Below are 21,056 nucleotides of genomic sequence, written 5' to 3' on the forward strand. Positions count from 1 at the left end.
TGGGAGGAAACCGGAGCACCTGGAGGAAGGAAGAACGTGTACACAGTCACCCGGGGTGGGAATTGAACCTGGGTCCCTGGTGCTGTGAGGCAGCAATGCTAATCACTGAGCCACCGTGCCACCCCATTGGATTTGTATTATAAAAGGTAGGTTAGAGTAAGTACTTGTACGTCATTGTTAGTTAATTATTTCCGTTATACTTGAAGAATTAAAGTTGTTAATTTTTACTTTAAATAGTTCTTGGCCACTCGAATTTTTACAGATTACTGCATGGGATACATCTTTTCTGTGTTGCTGGTTTTATGCAGGAGAGTTTACCCTGCGTCGTAAAACTAGTCTAAAACATTAACTCTGCTTTTTCTGTCCACTGATGCTGCCAGATCGATTGAGTTTCTCAAACAATTTCTGTTTTAACTTTCCAGCATTTGCAGTTCTTTGTCTTGTTTAAGCTTGTGATAAATGGAATGTACAAAATCAAAATACACTGATGCTGGAAATCTGAAACACCTGTTTCTCTTTTCATGGATTCTGCCAAACTTGCTGAGTCCCTCCAGCATTCTCTGCGTTTGCAAACAATGTAATATGATATGTTTTGAGCTGTAATATAACCTTGGGGCCAATTCTTGGACACTTTCTTCGTATAGTTCCATTTGACTTTTTACATTCAGCTTCATAAACAGTTTCGGTTAACATTAACTATAAACACACTGATACAATGCTGTAAATCTCAATTATACAATTGTCTTTGGAATATTTTTGATTAGCAGAGCTCAGATATCCTACATCCGAAGTTGCCTGTAACTTTTGTTCGTGGATGGTGAGTTGGGGGTGATGGTGGCTCAACAATGCAGTGTACGCAACACACCTCAACCGCCAACTTTAAAGTGGTCTGGACAGAAGCTGTCCAACTGTTTCTGATGCATAAACATCAAGAATCAAAGAACCCGGATTTAAGAACCCGGAAGAGTAGAGTGCCTGGAAACAAAAACCCTATTCTACGCCGTTTCTGGTTAGGATTTGGGAGAATGTTGAAGAAAGATTTCCGTGACCTTCAAAACAATGAATAGTTATGCCAAGAGAGAAAAAAAGTAGCACTTCCGTATAACAGCTTTTACTATAAGCTATTTGGCTCGCTCTTGCACAGTCGCCATGTCACAGCTGCGCAATATGCTTTTGAGCAATCTTAGATCTTGTCTCCGCCCACTGAGCTGTGATCTATCGCCCGTGTTTGCAGTGACTCCTCCCTGAATACCCGCACCCATTGCTCCCATCATGAGCCAAGAGGAGGATGTGGTCGTCGTAGGTGCTGCAAGAACACCGATCGGTAAGGACATTCGGTTCGGTGTAGGAATGGAGCGAACAAGTCGAGTCGGTACCCATGTTGTAAAATTGTCAAACGACAGACGGGACTTCTTTTTTGCCGTCATTTCGAATTGCCTAGAAAGCTGAAATCCGTGTGCAAAGCTTTTGACCAAGCCGCGGCTTCAGTTGGGCCAACCGCAGCTCAGGAGACGGCTGGTATCCAATTGCACGATCCCTATTAATCAGACTTGTTTCTCAGCTCAGCACCTGATTGGCTGTAGGGCCATGGTCTTTGTGTTTTCCGTGGAATTAATTTAGAGAGATAACAGCAACGAAACCTTTTAAACTGCACCCAAATATTCCAGTTCTTTCTAACACAAATCAAAGTAGGTCTTTAATGTTAAAAGAGCGGCCCTATGTTCCTCTGGGACTGTGGCAACTTTACCTTATCTTCATTTACGAAAAGCATTTGGATAAATCCAGAATGTTTGTATACCAATATATTGAAAGCTCTCTGTTGTATTTTCCAGGAATATATCTGTTGATCATATAAATTCAGTGTGATCACAGCAGAATTTTTCAGTGTTCAACTATGCTCAGTGTGTGTCATGAGGTGGTGCTTCCCTACTCCAGGCCTGGGTAGAGTATTCTGTCTGGCTTCCTCCATATGGTTGTGCTTCTCTTGGCAGATTCAAATAAGAGACCAGAAATCAAGATGCCTTTAATAGCCAACTTGGGGCCTTAACTGGGGTAAGGACAGATAGGATTGTGCTTGGACCTTGTGTGTGAAGAGTGTGGTGCTGGAAAAGCACAGCAGGTCAGGCAACATCTGAGGAGCAGGAGAATCAACTTTTCAGGCATAAGCCCTTCATCAAGAAGGCTGAAACATGTGGCTGAGAGATAAATGGGATTGGGGTGGGGGGTTGGGTTGGGAGGAGGTAGCTGGGAAAGTGATAGGTGGTAAAGGTGAGGGAGAAAAGGTGGTAGGTCAGAGTGGGCAGCGATGGACTGGTCTGGAGGGTGATGCTGAGTTGGAGGCTTGGGACAGGGATAATGTGGGGGAATGGGAAATGAGGAAGCTATTGCAATCCACATTTATCCCGTGTGGTTGCAGGGCCCCAAGGTGGAATATGAGGCATTCCACCTCCAGGTTTGACGTGGAAGAGGCCCAGGACCTGCATGTCCTTGACAGAGTGGGAGGGGGAGGAAGAAATGTTCAGCCGTGGGGTTGATGGGGATGGGTGTCCCAGAGATGTTCTCTGAAATGATCCACAAGAAGCTATCCTGTCTACCCGAATATAGAGGAGACCCACATCGGGCGCAATGGACGCAGTAGATGACGTGGGTAGAGGTACAGCTGAATTTCTGACAGATGACTATGACTTTATTTGGAAGGGGCCCCTTGAGGCCTTGGTTGGAGGAGATAGGAGTGGTGTGGTTGCAGGATTTGCATTTACTGTCATGGCAGGGAAAGGTGCCAGGAGTAGGGTATGAACCTGACAAGGGAGTCGCAGAGGGAATGGTCTTTTCGGAACGCTGATGGCGTGGGAAGGGATATTTTATCTCCGGTAGTGAGGTCTGTTTGGAAGTCATAGAGTCATTGAGAAATACAGCATGGAAATAGACCCTTCGCTCCTACTTGTCCATGCCGACCAGATATCCCAACCCAATCTAGTCTCACCTGCCAGCACCCGGCTCATATCCCTCCACGCCCTTCCTTTTCATATACCAATCCAAATGCCTCTTAAATGTTGCAATTGTACCAGCCTCCACCACTTCCTCTGGCAGCTCATTCCATACACTTACCACTCTCTGTGTGAAAACGTCCCATAGGTCTCTTTTGTATCTTTCTCCTCTCACCCTAAATCTATGCCCTCGAATTCTGGACTTCCCAACCCCAGGGAAAAGACTTTGACTATTTACCCTATCCATATCCCTCATAATTTTGTAAACCTCCATAAGGTCACCCCTCAGCCTCCGACACTCCTGGGATAACAGCCCCAGCCTGTTCAGCCTCTCCCTATAGCTCAGATCCTCCAACTCTGGCAACATCCTTGTAAATCTTTTATGAATCCTTTCAAGTTTCACATCATCTTTCCGATAGGAAGGAGACCAGAATTGCATGCAATATTTCAACAGTGGCCTAACCAATGTCCTGTATACCCACAACATGACCTCCCAACTCCTGTACTCGATATTCTGACCAATAAACGAAAGCATACCAAACGCCTTCTTCACTATCCTATCTCGCTGCGACTCCACTTTCAAGGAGCTATGAACCTGCATTCCAAGGTCTCTTTTGTTCAGCAACATTCCCTAGGACCTTACCATTAAGTGTATTTGCTAAGATTTGCTTTCCCAAAATGCAGCACCTTGCATTTATCTGAATTAAACTCCATCTGTCACTTCTCAGCTCATTGGCCCAACTGGTCAAGATCCAGTTGTAATCTGTGGTAACCCTCTTTGCTGTCCACTACACATCCAATTTTGGTGTCATCTGCAAACTTATTGACTTATGCTCGCATCCAAATCATTTATGTAAATGACAAAATGTAGAGGACCAGCCCCGATCCTTGTGGCACTCCACTGGTTACAGGCCTCCAGTCTGAAAAACAACCCTCCATCACCACCCTCTGTCTCCTATCTTTGGGCCAGTTCTGTATCCAAATGGCTAGTTCTCCCTGTATTCCACGAGATCTAACCTTGCTAATTAGTCTCCCATGGGGAACCTTGTCGAAAGCTTTACTGAAGTCCATATAGATCAGATCTACTGCTCTGTCCTCATCAATCTTCTTTGTTACTTCCTCAAAAAACTAAATCAAGTTTGTGAGACATGATTTCCCAAGTTTCGGGCAAAAGCCCTTCATCAGGAAAACAGGAATACATTCGCAGAGGGAATGGTCTATTCAGAATGCTGATGGGGTGGGAAGGGAAGCGTGGAGAGATAAGTGAGAGGAGGGTGGGGGTGGGGAGAAAGTAGCATAGAGTACAATAGGTGAGTGGGGGAGGGGATGAAGATGATAGGTCGGGGGGGAGGGGACGGTGGAGTGGATAGGTGGAAAAGAAGATAGGCAGGTAGGACAAGTCATGGGGACAGTGCTGAGCTGCCCAACATTTCAACTCTCCCTCCCACTCTGCTGAGGACGTGGAGGTCCTGGGCCTCCTCACCACCAGATGCCTGGAGGAAGAACGCCTCATTTTCCACCTCAGAACACTTCAACCCCAGGGCATCAATGTGGACTTCAACAGTTTCATCATTTCCCCTTCCCCCACCTCACCCTAGTTCCAAACTTCCAGCTCAGCACTGTCCCCATGACTTGTCCTACCTACCTATCTTCTTTTCCACCTATCCACTCCACCCTCCCCCCCCCGCCCCCGACCTATCACCTTCATCCCCTCCCCCACTCACCTCTTGTACTCTGCTACTTTCTCCCCACCCCCACCCTCCTCTAGTTTATCTCTCCAGGCTTCAGGCTCTCAGCCTTTATTCCTGATGAAGGGCTTTTGCCCGAAACGTCGATTTTACTGCTCCTCGGATGCTGCCTGAACTGCTGTGCTCTTCCAGCACCACTGATCCAGAATCTGGTTTCCAGCATCTGCAGTCATTGTTTTTACCCTGCATTTATTTCGGCATAATGGGGAAGGCAGATGAACTCACAGCATGGTTAGGAACATGGGAAAAGCATATCATAGCAATTACAGAAGCATGACTCAAGGATGGACAGGACTGGCAGCTTAATGTTCCAGGATACAAATGCTACAGGAAGGACAGAAAGGGAGGCAAGAGAGGAGGGGGAGTGGCGTTTTTAATGAGGGATAGCATTACAGCTGTGCTGAGGAGGATATTCCCGGAAATACATCCAGGGAAGTTATTTGGGTGGAACTGAGAAAGAAGAAAGGGATGATAACGTTATTGGGATTGTATTATAGATCTCCCAACAGTCAGAGGGAAATTGAGAAACAAACTTGTAAGGAGATCTCAGCTATCTGTAAGAATAATAGGGTAGTTATGGTCGGGGATTTTAACTTTCCAAACATAGACTGGGACTGCCATAGTGTTTAGATGGAGAGGATTTGTTACGTGTGTACAAGACAGTTTTCTGATTCAGTATGTGGATGTACCTACTGGAGAAGGTGCAAACTTTGACCTACTCTTGGGAAATAAGGCCAGGCAGGTGACTGAGGTGTCAGTGGGGGAGCACTTTGGGTCAATGACCATAATTCTACTAGATTTAAAATAATGATGGAAAAGGATAGACCAGATCTAAAAGTTGAAGTTCTAAATTGGAGAAAGGCCAATTTTGACGGTATTAGGCAAGAACTTTCAAAAGCTGATTGGGGCAGATGTTCGCAGGTAAAGGGATAGCTAGAAAATGGGAAGCCTTCAGAAATGAGATAATGAAAATCCAGTGAAAGTATATTCCTGTTAGGGTGAAATGAAAGGCTGGTAGGTACAGGGAATGCTGGATGACTAAAGAAATTGAGGGTTTGGTTAAGAAAAAGAAGGAAGCATATGTAAGGTATAGTCAGCATAGATCGAGTGAATCCTTAGAAGAGTATGAAGGAGGTAGGAGTGTACTTAAGAGGGAACTCAGGAGGGCAAAAAGGGGACATGAATTAGCTTTGGTAAATAGAATTAAGGAGAATCCAAAGAGTTTTTACAAATACATTAAGGACAAAAGGGTAACTAGGGAGAGAATAGGGCCCCTCAAAGATCAGCAAGGAGGCCTTTGTGTGGAGCTGCAGAAAAAGTGGGAGATTTTAAATGAGTATTTTGCATCAATAGTTACTGTGGAAGATATACAATGCAGGGAAATAGTTGGTGACATCTTGCAAAATGTCCAGATTATAGAGGAGGAAGTGCTGGATGTCTTGAAATGGGTAAAGGTGGATAAGTCCCCAAGACCTGATCAGGTGTACCCAAGAACTCTGTGGGAAGCTGGAGAAATGATTGCTGGGCCTTTTGCTGAGATATTTGTATTATCGATAGTCACAGGTGAGGTGCTGGAAGACTGGAGGTTGGCAAACATGGTGTCACTGTTTAAGAATGGTGGTAAGGACAAGCCAGGGAACTATAGACCAGTGAACCTGACCTCAGTGGTGGGCAAGTTGTTGGAGGGAATCCTGAGGGACAGGATGTACATGTATTTGGAAAGGCAAGGACTGATTAGGGATAGTCAACATGGCTTGGTTGGGATCCAAGGGATCCTTCCATATCCGTCACAAATTCACCTGCACCTCCACACACACCATTTACTGCATCCGCTGCACCCGATGTGGCCTCCTCTATGTTGGGGAGACAGGCTGCCTCCTTGCGGAACGTTTCAGAGAACACCTCTGGGACACCCGCACCAACCAACCCAACTGCCCCGTGGCTGAACACGTTAACTCCCCCTCCCCCTCCCCCAAGGACATGCAGGTCCTTGGCCTCCTCCGTCGCCAGACCATGGCAACACAACGCCTGGCGGAAGAGCGCCTCATCTTCCACCTAGGAACCCTGCAACCACAAGGGATGAATGCAGATTTCTCCAGCTTCCTCATTTCCCCTCCCCCCATCTTATCTCAGTCCCAACCCTTGGACTCAGCACCGCCTTCTTGACCTGCAATCTTCTTACCAACCTCTGCCCCCACCCCTTCTCCGGCCTATCACCCTCACCTTAACCTCCTTCCACCTATCGCATTCCCAACGCCCCTCCCCCCAAGTCCCTCCTCCCTACCTTTTATCTTAGCCTGCTTGGCGCACCCTCCTCATTCCTGAAAAAGGGCTTATTCCTGAAATGTCGATTCTCCTGCTCCTTGGATGCTGCCTGACCTGCTGCGCTTTTCCAGCAACACATTTTTCAGCTCTAACCTCCCTCCCCTTCATGGACCTCTCCATCACCATCTCTGGCAACTGACTAACCACAGATATATACTACAAACCCACCGACTCCCACAGCTACCTAGACTACACCTCCTCCCACCCTACCTCCTGTACCTTATTCCCAATTCCTCCGCCTCTACCAGCCGTGTTCCCAGGATGACCAATTCCACCTTAGAGAGTCTCAGATGGCCTCCTTTTTCCACAATTACAACTTCCTCCACTTCACGCACCACTGCCCTTGAACCCCACCCCTCCCAACACAACAAGGACAGAACCCCATCCTCCCCCGGTCCTCACCTTTTATCCCATACAATCTCTGCATACAATGCGTCAGCCTCTGCCACTTCCACCACCTCCAAACAGACCCCACCACCAGAGATATATTTCCATCCCCACCCCTATCAGCGTTTCAAAAAAGACCATTCTCTCCGTGACTCCCCACCAGCCCACACCCCCACTCCTGGCACCTTTCCCTGCCACTGCAGGAAATGCAAAGCCTGCACCCAAACCTGTACCTCTACCAATGTCATCTAGTGCATCCTTTGCACCCGGTGTTGGTCTCCTCTACATTGAGGATACAGGATGCCTTCTTGTGAATTGTTTCAGGGAATGTCTCTGGTGCGCCCATAATCACCAACTCCACCGCCCCATGGCTGAACACTTCAAACCCCTCCCATTCCGTCAAGGACATGCAAGTCCTGGACATTCTCCACCAACAAACCGTTAACCACCCGATGCATTGAGGAGGAATGCCTCATATCCTGCCTTGGGACTCTGCAACCACACGGAATAAGTGTAGATTTCAACAGCTTCCTCATTTCCCCTCTTCCCCCCATTATTCCAATCCCAAACCTCTAACTCAGCACCGCCCTCCGCACCCGTCCATCACTGCCCCCTCTGACGTATCACTTCCTCCCTCATCTTCATCCACCTATCACTTTCCCAGCTACCTCCCCCCAACCCACTCCCTTCCATTTATCTCTCAGCCCCAACCCACAAGCCTCTTTCCTGATGAAGGGCTTATGCCCAAAACATCGATTCTCCTGCTCCTCGGATGCTGTGCTTTTCCAGCACCACACTCTTGACTCTGATCTCCAGCTTCTGCAGTCCTCACGTCTTCCCTCCTGGATCTTGTGTGTCCCATGTAAATTGCTGGACAGATGGAGATAGGGATAGGGCTGATGGAAGGTTATTTGGGAATTTTATAGGCTCATCCAGCCTACAAACTTTCCTTCAAGGAACAGTAAAAATTTCCCCTTGGAATTTGGGTACTGTTTGTGCTTCTGCGGGCACTACTTTGTTAATAATACAGAGTTGCCAGCCAATCTGATTGGATTGCAACTGTCTGAGGTAGGGGTTCCATTTGGGTGAGGGGCAAAGTTGTCGTCTCTAGCCAATTAATACTCAGTGCCATTTGAAAAGTTTTGCCCATTGTTCCCGACACAAATGCTGGAGATATTTTGAGTGTATTTAACAAATTTCACCATGTGCTGCAGATTAATGGATTGTTTCTCAGAATCCAACTATCCTGCAATTGTGAATGATATGGCACTTAGATACTACACTACCGTGAATATGTACAATACCAATATGATTTACAAACTATAAAATCTTACTTTTTAAAGAAAACCACCTGAATTTAACTTCTGTTGGAGAGAGATATCAAAGAGGAGTCTTGGCTTCCGTGTCTAGCAGCACCAGTTGATCTTTTTCAGAGCTCTTTACCAATGGAACATAGATCCTTGGATACAGTTTTCTCATGACTGGTTCTCTCAGCCGAGTACAACACTTTTTACTTTCTGTGTTACAATGATTACATGCAACGTTTTTGTCATTGTTAAACACCCCCTCCCCCACCCCCACCCCAAATCTAAGCACACAATCAATGATGGACATCTTTGTGGACAGCCCTAGGTCCTCCCATGACCTCATGAAGTTCACCTTTATCACTGGGCCTTGAGATCTTACAACGCATCTCATTCAATCACGTTCCAACACTGACAGTTATACTCTTTCCCAGATACTTGCTTGCTGCATCACTTAATTTTCAATAACTTGGATATTTGCTTATTACTAATGACTTTCAAATTCTGTTAGACAATTCATATTTTGTACTAATGTTATAGGAGGTACTAAATGATGCTAATTTCTACCAATTGCTATCAAATTTGTAATATCAGTTCCAATGTAAAGTTAGTTATGTGTCAAGATATACAGTTACATCTAATGTTATAATCCTTTGACAGCTGACAAATTGGGGAGCAGCTTCTCTGTCTTGAACTTGGGAGATCAAACAAACACAGTCTCTCTATGTTGCAGCTTTAAGTTGGTTCAAAACAGAGGTTTGATTTTTGGGTGGGCCCCATTGTCTTTACTTAAAATACCTTTCACTCTAGTTTTTCCCATCTAACAAGATAGTGCACATTCAAATTCCAGTGAAGTTGATGAAGTTCAATTATTTTCGCAGCTTTCTGCTTGCTGAGCTGAAGAGAACAGATGCTTAGGGCCAGAGTTCCAAAGACAAAGGAGTTGTTAATAGTGGTGAAAAGGAAAAGGAGATGTAAAATGGATGTAACTTAAGGTGTGAAAGGGAGAAAATAAGTACTGTCAACTGCTCGTAGGAATGTAAAGTAAACAAGATGCAAACAAGATGAAACAAAGAATTGTGGATGCTGAAGATCTGAACCTGAAACAGAAATTACTTGGGAAACTCAGCAGGTCTGGCAGTATTTGTGGAGGGAAAGCAGAATTTACCTTTTGAGCTCAGTGACTGTTCTTTAGAACTCAATTTCAGAACGTTTGGTTAAAAATCACACAACACCAGCTTATAGTCCAACAGGTTTATTTGGAAGTACAGTACTAGCTTTCAGAGCACTAAGCTGATGAAGGAGCAGCACTCTGAAAGCTGGTACTTCCAAATAAACGTGTTGGACTATAACCTGGTGTTGTGATTTTTAACGTTGTCCACTCCAGTCCAATGCCAGCACCTCCACATCAATATATTTGAGAAGTTTTGTGAATCTGACTAGTCCTCAATTTGAAATCAGGTGATCATGGCAGTCATTTTACACCAATACTTAAAAAAAAATCACCTTAGTCCTTGAAAGTCAGAGATATTAAAAGTAAGATGATCAAAGATGAATATTAGTAGCCCATGTTTATCATTGTTGCATTAATCTGCTGTAGTGGTCAATAATCACTCTTCACTTAGAATGGTCTCCCATAAAGATATGTATGGAATTTCTTTAATGCGTAAATGAACCAAATGTTCTCCTATTTTGGTATTTCTGATTGGATTTCTAATTTAAGGTTCCAATTCAGCTATCGATTTAATTGTGCTTGGTGATGCCACAGAACATCTGAGCTATTTCCTTTGAATGCACAATTGCGTATTCACAGAGGCAGCCTTGAAAGGGGAGAACATTGGAGATGTACCAAGGGAGGAAGAAGCAACTGGGGTAGGACAAGGAAAGAGATGGGGGTGTGAAGGGAGGAGATCGGACTGAGACAGTGATTGGATCAGGGTGGGGAGGGAAAATCGGCTCACCATTCAGTTGGGTTGGACAGAGTAGGGTGGAGAAAACGTTCATTCTGACTTCCCCGCTGTCCCATCATGTCCTGTTTTCCCCTCTGCCCGTTGCCCTCTTACCACACTAACAGCCCCACCTTTTCTCCTCTTCACTCCCCCACCACCACCCCAATTTGTTTTCCTGACTTCCCACCCATCCAGCCCTCCCATTCTGCTCCCCACCTTCAGCCCCATCCATGCTCCTTTGGCCTGATGTCTGACGAAGGGTCACCAGGTTTGAAACATGCACTCTTGTTCGTTTCCCACAGATGCTCCCAGACCTTCTGAGCTTTAGGAATTTCTGTTTTTAATTTAGATCTCAAGCATCTGCAGTTCTTTGTTTTATTCCAGTTTCAATATTGCGCCTGTGTCCTGTACATGTGCAATTCTGACTTTGCACATGACACAATAACATACGGTTTTTGTGATGTGGAGGTGCTGGTGTTGGATTGGGGTGGACAAAGTTAAAAATCACACAGCACCAGGTTATCGTCCAACAGATTTACCTGGAAGTACTAGCTTTTGTACAGGTTTTGTAACTATGTTCATGCATGTTTCAGAGTGAACAAACATATGCAGTTATCTGCAGTTCCAGTGTCAGCAAATACTGCATATTGATTTTCCCTTCTTGCATCAGAGCCATTTACATCCAAGAAGCATCTTTTTGTATACTGACCAGTTTCCTTCTGTTGTGATAGAAACATTAGTGCTATTTTGCATACTTTGACTTTGGGTTTGCTCAAATTCCTCTCACATGACCCAGACTGTTGTGCGCAATGGATGGTTTCCATGTTTTAATGCGAGTTATGAAAGAACTTGTGCACTAGGTAAGGAAAATGAACTTCTCAGCTCTTTCATTTCTTTTGGGATTTCCATCTTAGATGTTTGTACTTTATCAGAACTTAGTTTGACTTCTATCAGAATTGGCATATTGTCACCTCACAAAGGAATTTATGTGTTAAGTCATGGTGATACTTTTAGTCAGAAGGATGTCGCTTGGTGCACTATTACCACACCAGCTCTCATTAGAGCAATCCACTGTTGACATTGAGGAACTCAGAAGGGAGTTATACAGGGCGGCACGGTGGCACAGTGGTTAGCACTGCTGCCTCACAGCGCCAGAGACCCGGGTTCAATTCCCGCCTCAGGCGACTGACTGTGTGGAGTTTGCACGTTCTCCCCGTGTCTGCGTGGGTTTCCTCCGGGTGCTCCGGTTTCCTCCCACAGTCCAAAGATGTGCAGGTCAGGTGAATTGGCCATGCTAAATTGCCAGTAGTGTTAGGCAAGGGGTAAATGTAGGGGTATGGGTGGGTTACGCTTCAGCGGGGCGGTGTGGACTTGTTGGGCCGAAGGGCCTGTTTCCACACTGTAAGTAATCTAATCTAATCTATCTTTTGAGTCTCAGCGGACTGATAGGAAGTAGTCAAGAGGAATATCAAGAGGTTCTTCCTCATCCTCAAAAGTGTTGAAAAGAGACAGGGAAAATGACCAAATTTCAGCAAAGGCATGTAGAACCTACTCCTGATGCAGTGGAAAGGAAGGGGGTTGGGGGGAATGGTATGTCAAGGAGGATCTCCAGGAGGGGTTTCTTGCATTTCTTCTTCCAGAAAGTGTACTCAGTGATTAGCAACCTCAAGGAAAAACATAGCTCAGTAACACGTTAGAATGCAGGTTCATAGTTCTTTGAAAGTAGAGTCGCAGGTAGATAGGATAGTGAAGAAGGCATTTGGTATGCTTTCCTTTATTGGTCAGAGTATTGAGTACAGGAATTGTGTGGTCATGTTGCAGCTGTACAGGACATTGATTAGACTATTTTGGAATATTGGTCTGCTTCTTATTGAAAGGATGTTGTGAAACTTGAAAGGGTTCAGAAAAGATTTACAAGGATGTTACCAGGGTTGGAAGATTTGATCTATAGTGAGAGACTGAATAGGCTGGGGCTATTTTCCCTGGAGGGTCGGAGGCTGAGGGGTAAATAGAGAAAGTCTTATCCCTGGGGTGGGGAGTCCAGGACTAGAGGGCAGAACTAGGTTTAGGGTGAGAGGGGAAAGATATAGTAGGGACCTCATGGGCAACTTTTTCACGCAGAGGAATATATGGAATGAACTGCCAGAGGAAGTAGTTGAGGCTGGTACAATTGTATCTGGATGGGTATGTGAATAGGAAGGGTTTAGAGGGACCTGGGCCAAATGCTGGCAAATGGGATGACGTTAGGTTAGGATATCTATTTGGCATAGACAAGTTGGACCAAAGGGCCTTTTTCTGTGCTGTACATCTCTGACTTTTATGATTTTATAACATTATCTTCGTCTGACGTTTTGAGGATCAGCAAATCCTTCTATTCCAGACAATATGACATGATGCCCCCTGGCAGTATGGCCTTCTAATCGTTACTGTCCTTTGTCATGGAAGTCTTAAACCACAGCATGTCAGAGAGACTGGACTGGTCCTTTGAAAAGAATGAAACTCCTGGAACTGACGGCTATTGGCCAAGTTGTATTCAGCTGTGTGGGACTTGATTGGCCAGGACTCGATGAAGATGTGTGACAGTATGCTCTGGCAAGGTACCATGTGCGAATCCATGAGGAAAGGTATCATCTGCCTCGTCTACAAGTGGAAGGGGAGAGGGAGGAAATTAGAAATTGAATATGAGTTACAAAATCCTACCTCAGGTCATCGCCAACTGTGTCAGGTCTACTCTGGGATTGGTGATTCACCCCAATCAATCCTGTGCTCTACTGAGCAGGAAGGTCTCTGCAAGTCTCATGCTCCTCAGGAATTGGATTGTCTACATACAGGACGGTGGGGTGGACATCTGCCTCAACAGTCTGCACTAGGAGAAGGCCTTCTTTTAGGATATTGTACATCTACATGAGGTGTGTTCTGTCCAAAATGGACTTTGTGGAGGGAATCCACAATCGGATCTGACTACTTTACACTAACATCAGTAGTGTGCTCTCGATCAGTGGGTGGGAATCAGAAAATTTCCTGATCAGGTCAGGAGTCAGGCAGGGCTGCCCACTCTCTCCCAATTTGTGTGTTGTATAAAGCCTTTTGCCAATTCCAAAAGAAAGGACGCAAGCCTGAGAGGAGTGACTACACCAGGCATTGCAGGCGTGCAGGTCAAAGCCTCCCTATATATGGATGACATCACCATTTTCTGCTCGAATCCACTGTCAGTGCACAGACGCCTGAGCATCTTTAAAAAGTCTGAACTGGCTCTGGGAGCCAAGGTTAATCAAGGTATGGGTGAGCCATGTTCTTTGGCAGCTGGGCTGACTAATCCTTTATCCCCTTCACTATCTAGATTTAGATTACTTTTAGATTTAGATTACTTACAGTGTGGAAACAGGCCCTTTGGCCCAACAAGTCCACACCGACCCTCCAAACAGCAACCCACCCAGACCCATTCCCTTACACTTACCCCTTCACCTAACACTACGGGCAATTTAGCATGGCCACTTCACCTAATTTGCACATTTTTGGACTGTGGGAGGAAACCGGAGCACCCGGAGGAAACCCACGCAGACACAGGGAGAATGTGCAAACTCCACACAGACAGTTGCCTGAGGCGGGACTTGAATCCGGGTCTCTGGCTCTGTGAGGCAGCAATGCTAACCACTGTTCCACCCTTAAATCAGGACAGATTACCTGAAGGAATATGGTTGGAGGGGCCAGTATGCTAAAACTTGGGAGGAACGTTATGGTGAGGCAATAACTGGGCAGAGGGAGCACCACTCCATCTTCATTTCAATTAAAAACCTAATCATTGAGTGTGAAGTACTCTCAGTGTTGCTGTGTGTGGCGCAGGTTTGGCCCATTCCCTGAGCCTGTGTCACTGCAGTCACTCAAGTCATCTACTTCATCTAGAGATCAAAGATGGACAGTGTGTACAAAGTTCTGGATAAGGTGAGGGGATGTGGAAGTACCCAACGCTACCCTTACTCTGATAAGCACCTCCTTGTATGCTGCATCAAGCAGAGCCTTGGCATGCAAAAGGCAAGTGTCATGACTTGCTGAGGTTCTCTCTGTCCCCAGAGGCCGGGATGGGCCTAGTTCTATTGCCGTGGGATGCTCCTAGTCGGACTGTTCCATACCACCCCTCCCTCATAGAGAAATATGCAAAAGAAAATAGTTTCGGACACAAGTCCATCAGGCAGTGGTTGGTATGTAATGAAATTATGCAGGAAAGAAGAGTTACTTCTGTCAGATGGTTCCTGAGCAGACTTTTAAGATCATTTGGCAGAATGGCCCATTACCAAGAACTTTCCCACAAGCACCAAGGCACAGCTTGTCTAGTGGTGAGAGGTCACTACCCATCAGATCCTTCATGTATGCCTGAACTCTCTCCACTACGTCACATTGCCCTTGAAGCAGCTGCAGGTTGGAGGGAGGAGACAGTCATGCACCACCCTCTGGAATGTGCCTTTGCAAAGAAGGTCTGGAGAGAGATATGCTGGTTTTCATTGAGGTTTGTCCCAAGCAACTCTGTGACACAGGACTCGGTGTTCTATGGGCTGTTCCCTGAGACACACACCACAACAAACATTGATTGCATCTGGAAGACCAGCAACTCAGTGAAAGATGCACTTTGGTGTGCCTGAAACTTGTTGATCTTTCAGTGTAACAAGTTGTCCTTGACTGAGTGTTGCAGTCTGGCACATTTCAAAGTTCAGGACCATGTGCAGGACGCAGTAAAGCATGGGGCAGCTGCTGTATAAGATGCAGTGGGAAAAAACCTTCATCTAAGATTTTTCTGCCATTGTATAACAGGAGTCTGTTCCATTGTCAGACCCTTTGTTGTTCGCAACTGTAGAGTCGTTCTGTGGGATGTAAAATTCCAATATATCATTTGTCTATTTTCCTTGTTGGAAATATTATACAGAACAGAGTGAGAACCTTTTTGGTTGTGCTAAAAGATAATTTTAATGAATGAAGTATATTTTCCACTTAAAAGAACCAGTCAGTTCTCAATCCTCACAGTCCTGCTTAGGCTTGGACCTCTTTCACTGGAGCATAGTAGGTTGAGAGGTGACCTTTTAGAGGTTTATAAAATCATGAAGGGTGTAGATATGGTAGGTGTCTTTTCCTTAGGATGGGATATTTCAAGACTAAGGGGCATATTTATAAGGTGAGAGGTGTGAGATTTAAAACTTCCACGAGGGGCAAATTTTTATATAGAGGATGGTTCGAATGTGAAACGAACTCCCTGAGGAAGTGGTGGATGCGGGCATAGTTATAACATTTAAATTACATTTGGATAAGTACATGAATAGGAAAGATTTGGAGGGATATGGGCCCAGGAGCAGGCAGGTGGAATTATGTTCGGCATGGACTGGTTGGAAAGAAGGATGTGTGCTCTATGATTCTATGACTCTATGCAATTACTTCTAATTTCCATCCATCCAATTTCATTTTGGAAGTATTATTTTGACACTTGTGGGCAAAGAATTCTAATTCATTACCACTTACTTTGCAAACAAGTTATTTCTCATGTTTTCACTGCATCTCTTGTCCATAACCTTAAATCTGTGATACTATGATTTCAATTTTTCCGTGTCTACCTATCCAAATCTGTCATAACCTTGTATGTTCTTGTGAAATCTCCCTTCAATACAGTTTGATCTGAGGAGAACCCATTTTCCAATTTTTCTGGCTGATTTTGACTCCTGAGAACCTCTGGAAGGTTACTATTATTTTGAACCAACATGAAATAGCAAATTAATGAAGTGCAAATTAATTAATCTCTCCTATGGAAATCAGTGTTATTTGCATCTGACTTGTGGTATTTTAATAAATGTTGGTATGATTTATTTGTCTTTGTAGGTTCCTTCAATGGCAGTTTATCTGGCCTGGCTGCCCATCAACTAGCTTCAGTGGTGATAAAAGAAGTCCTGAAGAGAGCAAATATCAAACCAGAAGATGTGTCTGAAGTAATTTTAGGCCAGGTTTTGACTTCAGGTATGTGTGGTAATTGGGTGGCAAATAAAGTGAAGGTTGTACACAAAGAAAGAAAGAAGTTGATTATTTGTATTTATGCTGTCCCTGTCATGTGCTTAGGACATAAAGCACTTCATACCTAATTGAGTACTTTTGAAGTGTATTTACTATTTATAATTCAAACATTTCCATTTTTCTGCACTATCCAAGTAGCCTGCAAGTTTCTTTCCCTCAATCCAATCTTCCTATCCAGTTTCCTTTTGAAATCATTAATTGTCTCTGCTTCTTCCAGCCTTCTAGGCAGTGTGTTTCAGATCATTCCTACTTGTACTGTAAAAAAGCTATTCTCCATGTTCCCATATATTCTTTGCTCAAAATCATAAATCGGTCCCCCTTAGCTCTTGCACCATTAGGTAATAGAAGCAGGTTTTGTATCTACTTTATCAAAATCTGTACATCAACACCTCGATCAAATCTCCCTCTCGAACTCCTTTGCTGTAAGGAAAAGAAGCTCGTTCTCCAACCTAACATTTTTTGAATTCCCTCATTCTTGTCGGTCACCTCTGCAAGCTTTCAAAAACACAAGAGAGTCAGTGGGTTAGTAGAAATGTAGGCTCATAAACCAGCCCCAGGTTAATGCTCTGGAGACATGGTTTAATAATTTAAATTAATAAATCTGGAATTGAAAGCTATCCTTAGTAATGTTGCTGTTGAAATTATTTGGTTCACGATGTCCTTGGCAGAGATAAATCTGTCATCCTTACCTGATCTGGTCTACAACCTTCAGCCCTTTAGTAATGTGATTGACTCTTAATTGTGCTCTGAAATGGCTTTGTAAACTACATATTTCAAGGGCAATTCTAAATGCATGACACATGGTGGGCTTTCCAGTAATGCTCATTTGCCATGCAAGAATAAAGATCTTTTCTTGGGTGGGGTGACCAGAACTGGATGCAATTTTTTGTTGTAGCCTAACTCTTTAAAGGTTTATCATAGCTTCCATGCTTTTGTGTTCAATGCACCAATGTGATATTGTGTTATAATCTTCTGTTCCATGTTGTTGTTTTTAGTGGAAATTCTCCTGCTCTTTGAATAGTGCAATGAAACATTTCACACTCACCTGAGGAGGCAGACAGAGCTTAAGTATCATCTGCAAGGCAGCAGTCCTTCATTTGGGTTGATTGACTCAGAGTTGGTTGGACAGCTGGTTGCGACACTGAATAATGGCAACAATATAGGTTCAATTCCAATACCAACTGAGATCCACTGTGAAGGCCCAAACTTCTCGACCTTGCCAATTACCACCAGTCATCTCTCTCTTCTCTCTACTGTGGGAGGAGACATATTGTCTTCTGAGACTTGGGCAACTTTATCTTTGCTCCCTCAGTATCATCCGATTATGTGCTCAAGTCTCTGGAGTGAACCTTTAATTCACAACAATTTAGTTGTGGGAATGCTGCCACTGAGCCAAGGCTGACACAAGATGGAAAAATGCAATTTAGAATGACGATAGATATTAAGAAATTTGGAAAGAAGTATGGTTTTTTCTATTATCATCAAACTTTGCAGTTCCTTGATACATTTTTAGGTACATATTTTTGTTGTGCAGGCATAAGATTATTGACTCTCAAGAGAATATCATGTTGCAACCCATGACTAATTGCACCGTATGTTTACACACTTGCATTCCAGTAGAAGGAATTCTGTCACCAAGCAGCAGTCTGAGATCAAGAATTCCTCATTGGCATTTCTCCATCTACAAAGAGTAATGAGATGCAAAATAAAACAATCTATTTCAGATGAGGTGTCATTAATGACCATTTCTGAGAAGCATGTTTTGCCACAGATGGAGATTGCAGTTTTCATTGTGTATTGCTGCTTTTTGTGCCTATTGCCAAGACGTTACAGGCACTATTCATCATGGTGGTGCATGCTAGCCCAAAGGAGCTGTTGCTATTTTCCTCTGTAATCAGCAGTGACTCACAGCTGTGAGTCTCTGAAAGTTTCTGTTTAGGACCTTTGTGTCATACTTTCAAGCATTGTTGAAGCGGAGATTTGGACATTTCACTAGTCTCTGGCTACCTCACAACACAGGAAGTTCTGGGGTACGTGACCTGTGGACATGACTGAAGAAACAAAGCTGCCTCTGTTTGCATGTTAACAATGCTGGGAACTTTGCATTTGAGAAGAGGTAAACCAGGGAAAGAGTAGTGCCGTTCAAGAGAAAGGGAGCAATCTGCGTATGAAGCTGCAGGATATTGGAAAGGTGTTAAATGAATACTTCTCTTCAGTCTTCACTCCGGAAAAGGAGAATGTAGGTACAGAATTCAATAAAAGGTTACTGTGAGAAACTTGCATAGTTTGACATAGGAAATTGGGATTATTAGAGGCTCTGACAGCCTTAAACAGACAAATTCTGGATTAGTGGTGCTGGAAGAGGACAGCAGTTCAGGCAGCATCCAAGGAGCTTTGAAATCGACGTTTTGGGCAAAAGCCCTTTTTCAGGAATATGCCTGGCCTGGATGAATTCCATCCCAAGCTGCTGTGGGAAGTGAGAAAGGAAATTGCAGGTGCACTGGTCACTGGGGAAGTGCCAGAGGACTGAAGGATGACTAATGTGGTTCCACTTATTAAGAAAGGTGACAGAGATGAACCTGGAAATTACAGACCGATGAGTCTCACATCAGTGGTAAGAAAACTATTGGAGAGAATTCTGAAGGAGAGAATTGATGTCCACTTGAAAAAGTGTGGGTTAACTAGGGATAGTCAGAAGGAGGTCTTGATTTACAGACGTGTTTGAACTTTTTGAAAATGTGATCAAGTGTGTGGATGAAAAAATTCTGTTTATGTAGTTTATGTGGAATTTAACAAAGCTTTTAACAAGGTACCACAAGGGAGAGTGATTAAGAACTACAGGAAACTTGGTGAGATGGACCAGATACTGGCTTAGTTTTAGGTCACAAAGGATTGTAGTAGAAGGCAGTTTGAGTGACTGGAGGCTGGTGTGCAGGACCACTAGTATTAGTACCACAAGAATCAATACTGGGACCCTTATTGTTGGGTAGACATAAATGATACAGGTGGAAATGTGTGGAGAAATGAAACAAATTTGCAGATGGCACCAAGATTGTGTCATAATATTAAAGAAGATGGTTGCAGGTTAAAGGAATATATAGATAAGTTGACCAGGTGGGCAGAAAAGTGGCAGGTAGTATTTAACCCTGACAATTGCAAGGTGATGCTGGTAAAGTACCTATTTGAGACGGCTCAGGGAATCCTTAATGGACTCGACCTGTAAGCCTCTCTTAGTTCGACTTGGAGATCGTACTCTGTAGTAGTCTGGAGTATAAAATTCTTACAGACAGTTTAGTTTAAATTATTACCATTATTTACTAATGGCATCAATGTTACACTATAACATAGATACCTACAAGCCAGGCTTGAGCTAAGGTTTTAAAACCTACAAGCCAGGCTTGAGGGAGAGTAGCAGCGCCAGCTCTTACCCTTAAGAGCTTGCTCAGGCAACTCCCCTTATTGCTGCAAACAAGCTGTCTTTATACAGAAATTGGTACTGAGATTACAAAAAACACCACATGTCCTTAATCAGATAAGCAGCAATAAAATGGCAAAAGTTTATAGAGGAAGAGACACTAATTGACAGGTCTGAGTATGCTTGACTAATTAAGCTACATGCACGTCAAAGTGGGAAATCCTGATCAAGCCAGGCCAAATGGCCAATTGCATTGGATAGATAAGCTTCCATTTTATCAGTACATCATAACGAGAGAATAGTAATCTATATGTAAAACGTAATGAGGTAACTTTACTCAGCTAACATTCCCAGTACCTTGGTCCTACAACATAGCTTTTTAAAAAAAAGCTTAGATTCCCAAAATGTAAATTAAACTCATAACACGGCGCGGTGGCTCAATGGTTAGCACTGCTGCCTCACAGCACCAGAACCCCAGGTTCGGTTTCAGCCTTGGGCGACTGTCTGTGTGGGGTTTGTACATTCTCCCTGTGTCTGCATGGGTTTCCTCCGTGTGCGCCAGTTTCCTCCCACAGTCCAAAGATGTGCAGTTCAGGTGAATTGGCCATGCTAAATTGCCCACACTGTTAGGTACATTACTCAGAGGGAAATGGGACTGGGTGGATTACTTTTCGGAGGGTCAGTGTGGACTTGTTGGGCTGAAGGGCTTGTTTCCACACTGTAGGGAATCTAATCTAATCATATCATTCTCGGATCTTAAGCTCCAGGGAACAACACTCAAACATTCAATCCATGACAAGCAAGTGTACACTCAGATCAGACCACAAAGAGTTAACCTTTCCACCAGCTTCTGCCCTTTCTCACGTATGACATCTTCTAACTTTCTCAGTTTC

General features: G+C 44.2%; 1 protein-coding gene across 3 annotated transcripts in view; it reads left to right on the forward strand.

Annotated features, from left to right (window-relative positions):
• Positions 1-1,179: 1,179 nt before the first annotated feature.
• The window catches only part of acat2 (acetyl-CoA acetyltransferase 2), a 103,474-nt gene continuing 83,597 nt past the window's right edge, over positions 1,180-21,056 (forward strand). For 2 of the 3 annotated variants that reach the window (XM_072581104.1, XM_072581103.1), the window contains exons 1-2: positions 1,180-1,324; positions 16,560-16,694. In XM_072581104.1, the coding sequence (XP_072437205.1) occupies positions 1,273-1,324; positions 16,560-16,694 (187 nt within the window). In that variant the 5' untranslated portion in view covers positions 1,180-1,272. The remainder of the gene's footprint in view (positions 1,325-16,559; positions 16,695-21,056) is intronic. The other variant, XM_072581102.1, reaches the window with a different exon arrangement.

Source organism: Chiloscyllium punctatum, chromosome 11 (genome assembly GCF_047496795.1).
Source record: "Chiloscyllium punctatum isolate Juve2018m chromosome 11, sChiPun1.3, whole genome shotgun sequence".
NCBI lineage: Eukaryota > Metazoa > Chordata > Chondrichthyes > Orectolobiformes > Hemiscylliidae > Chiloscyllium > Chiloscyllium punctatum.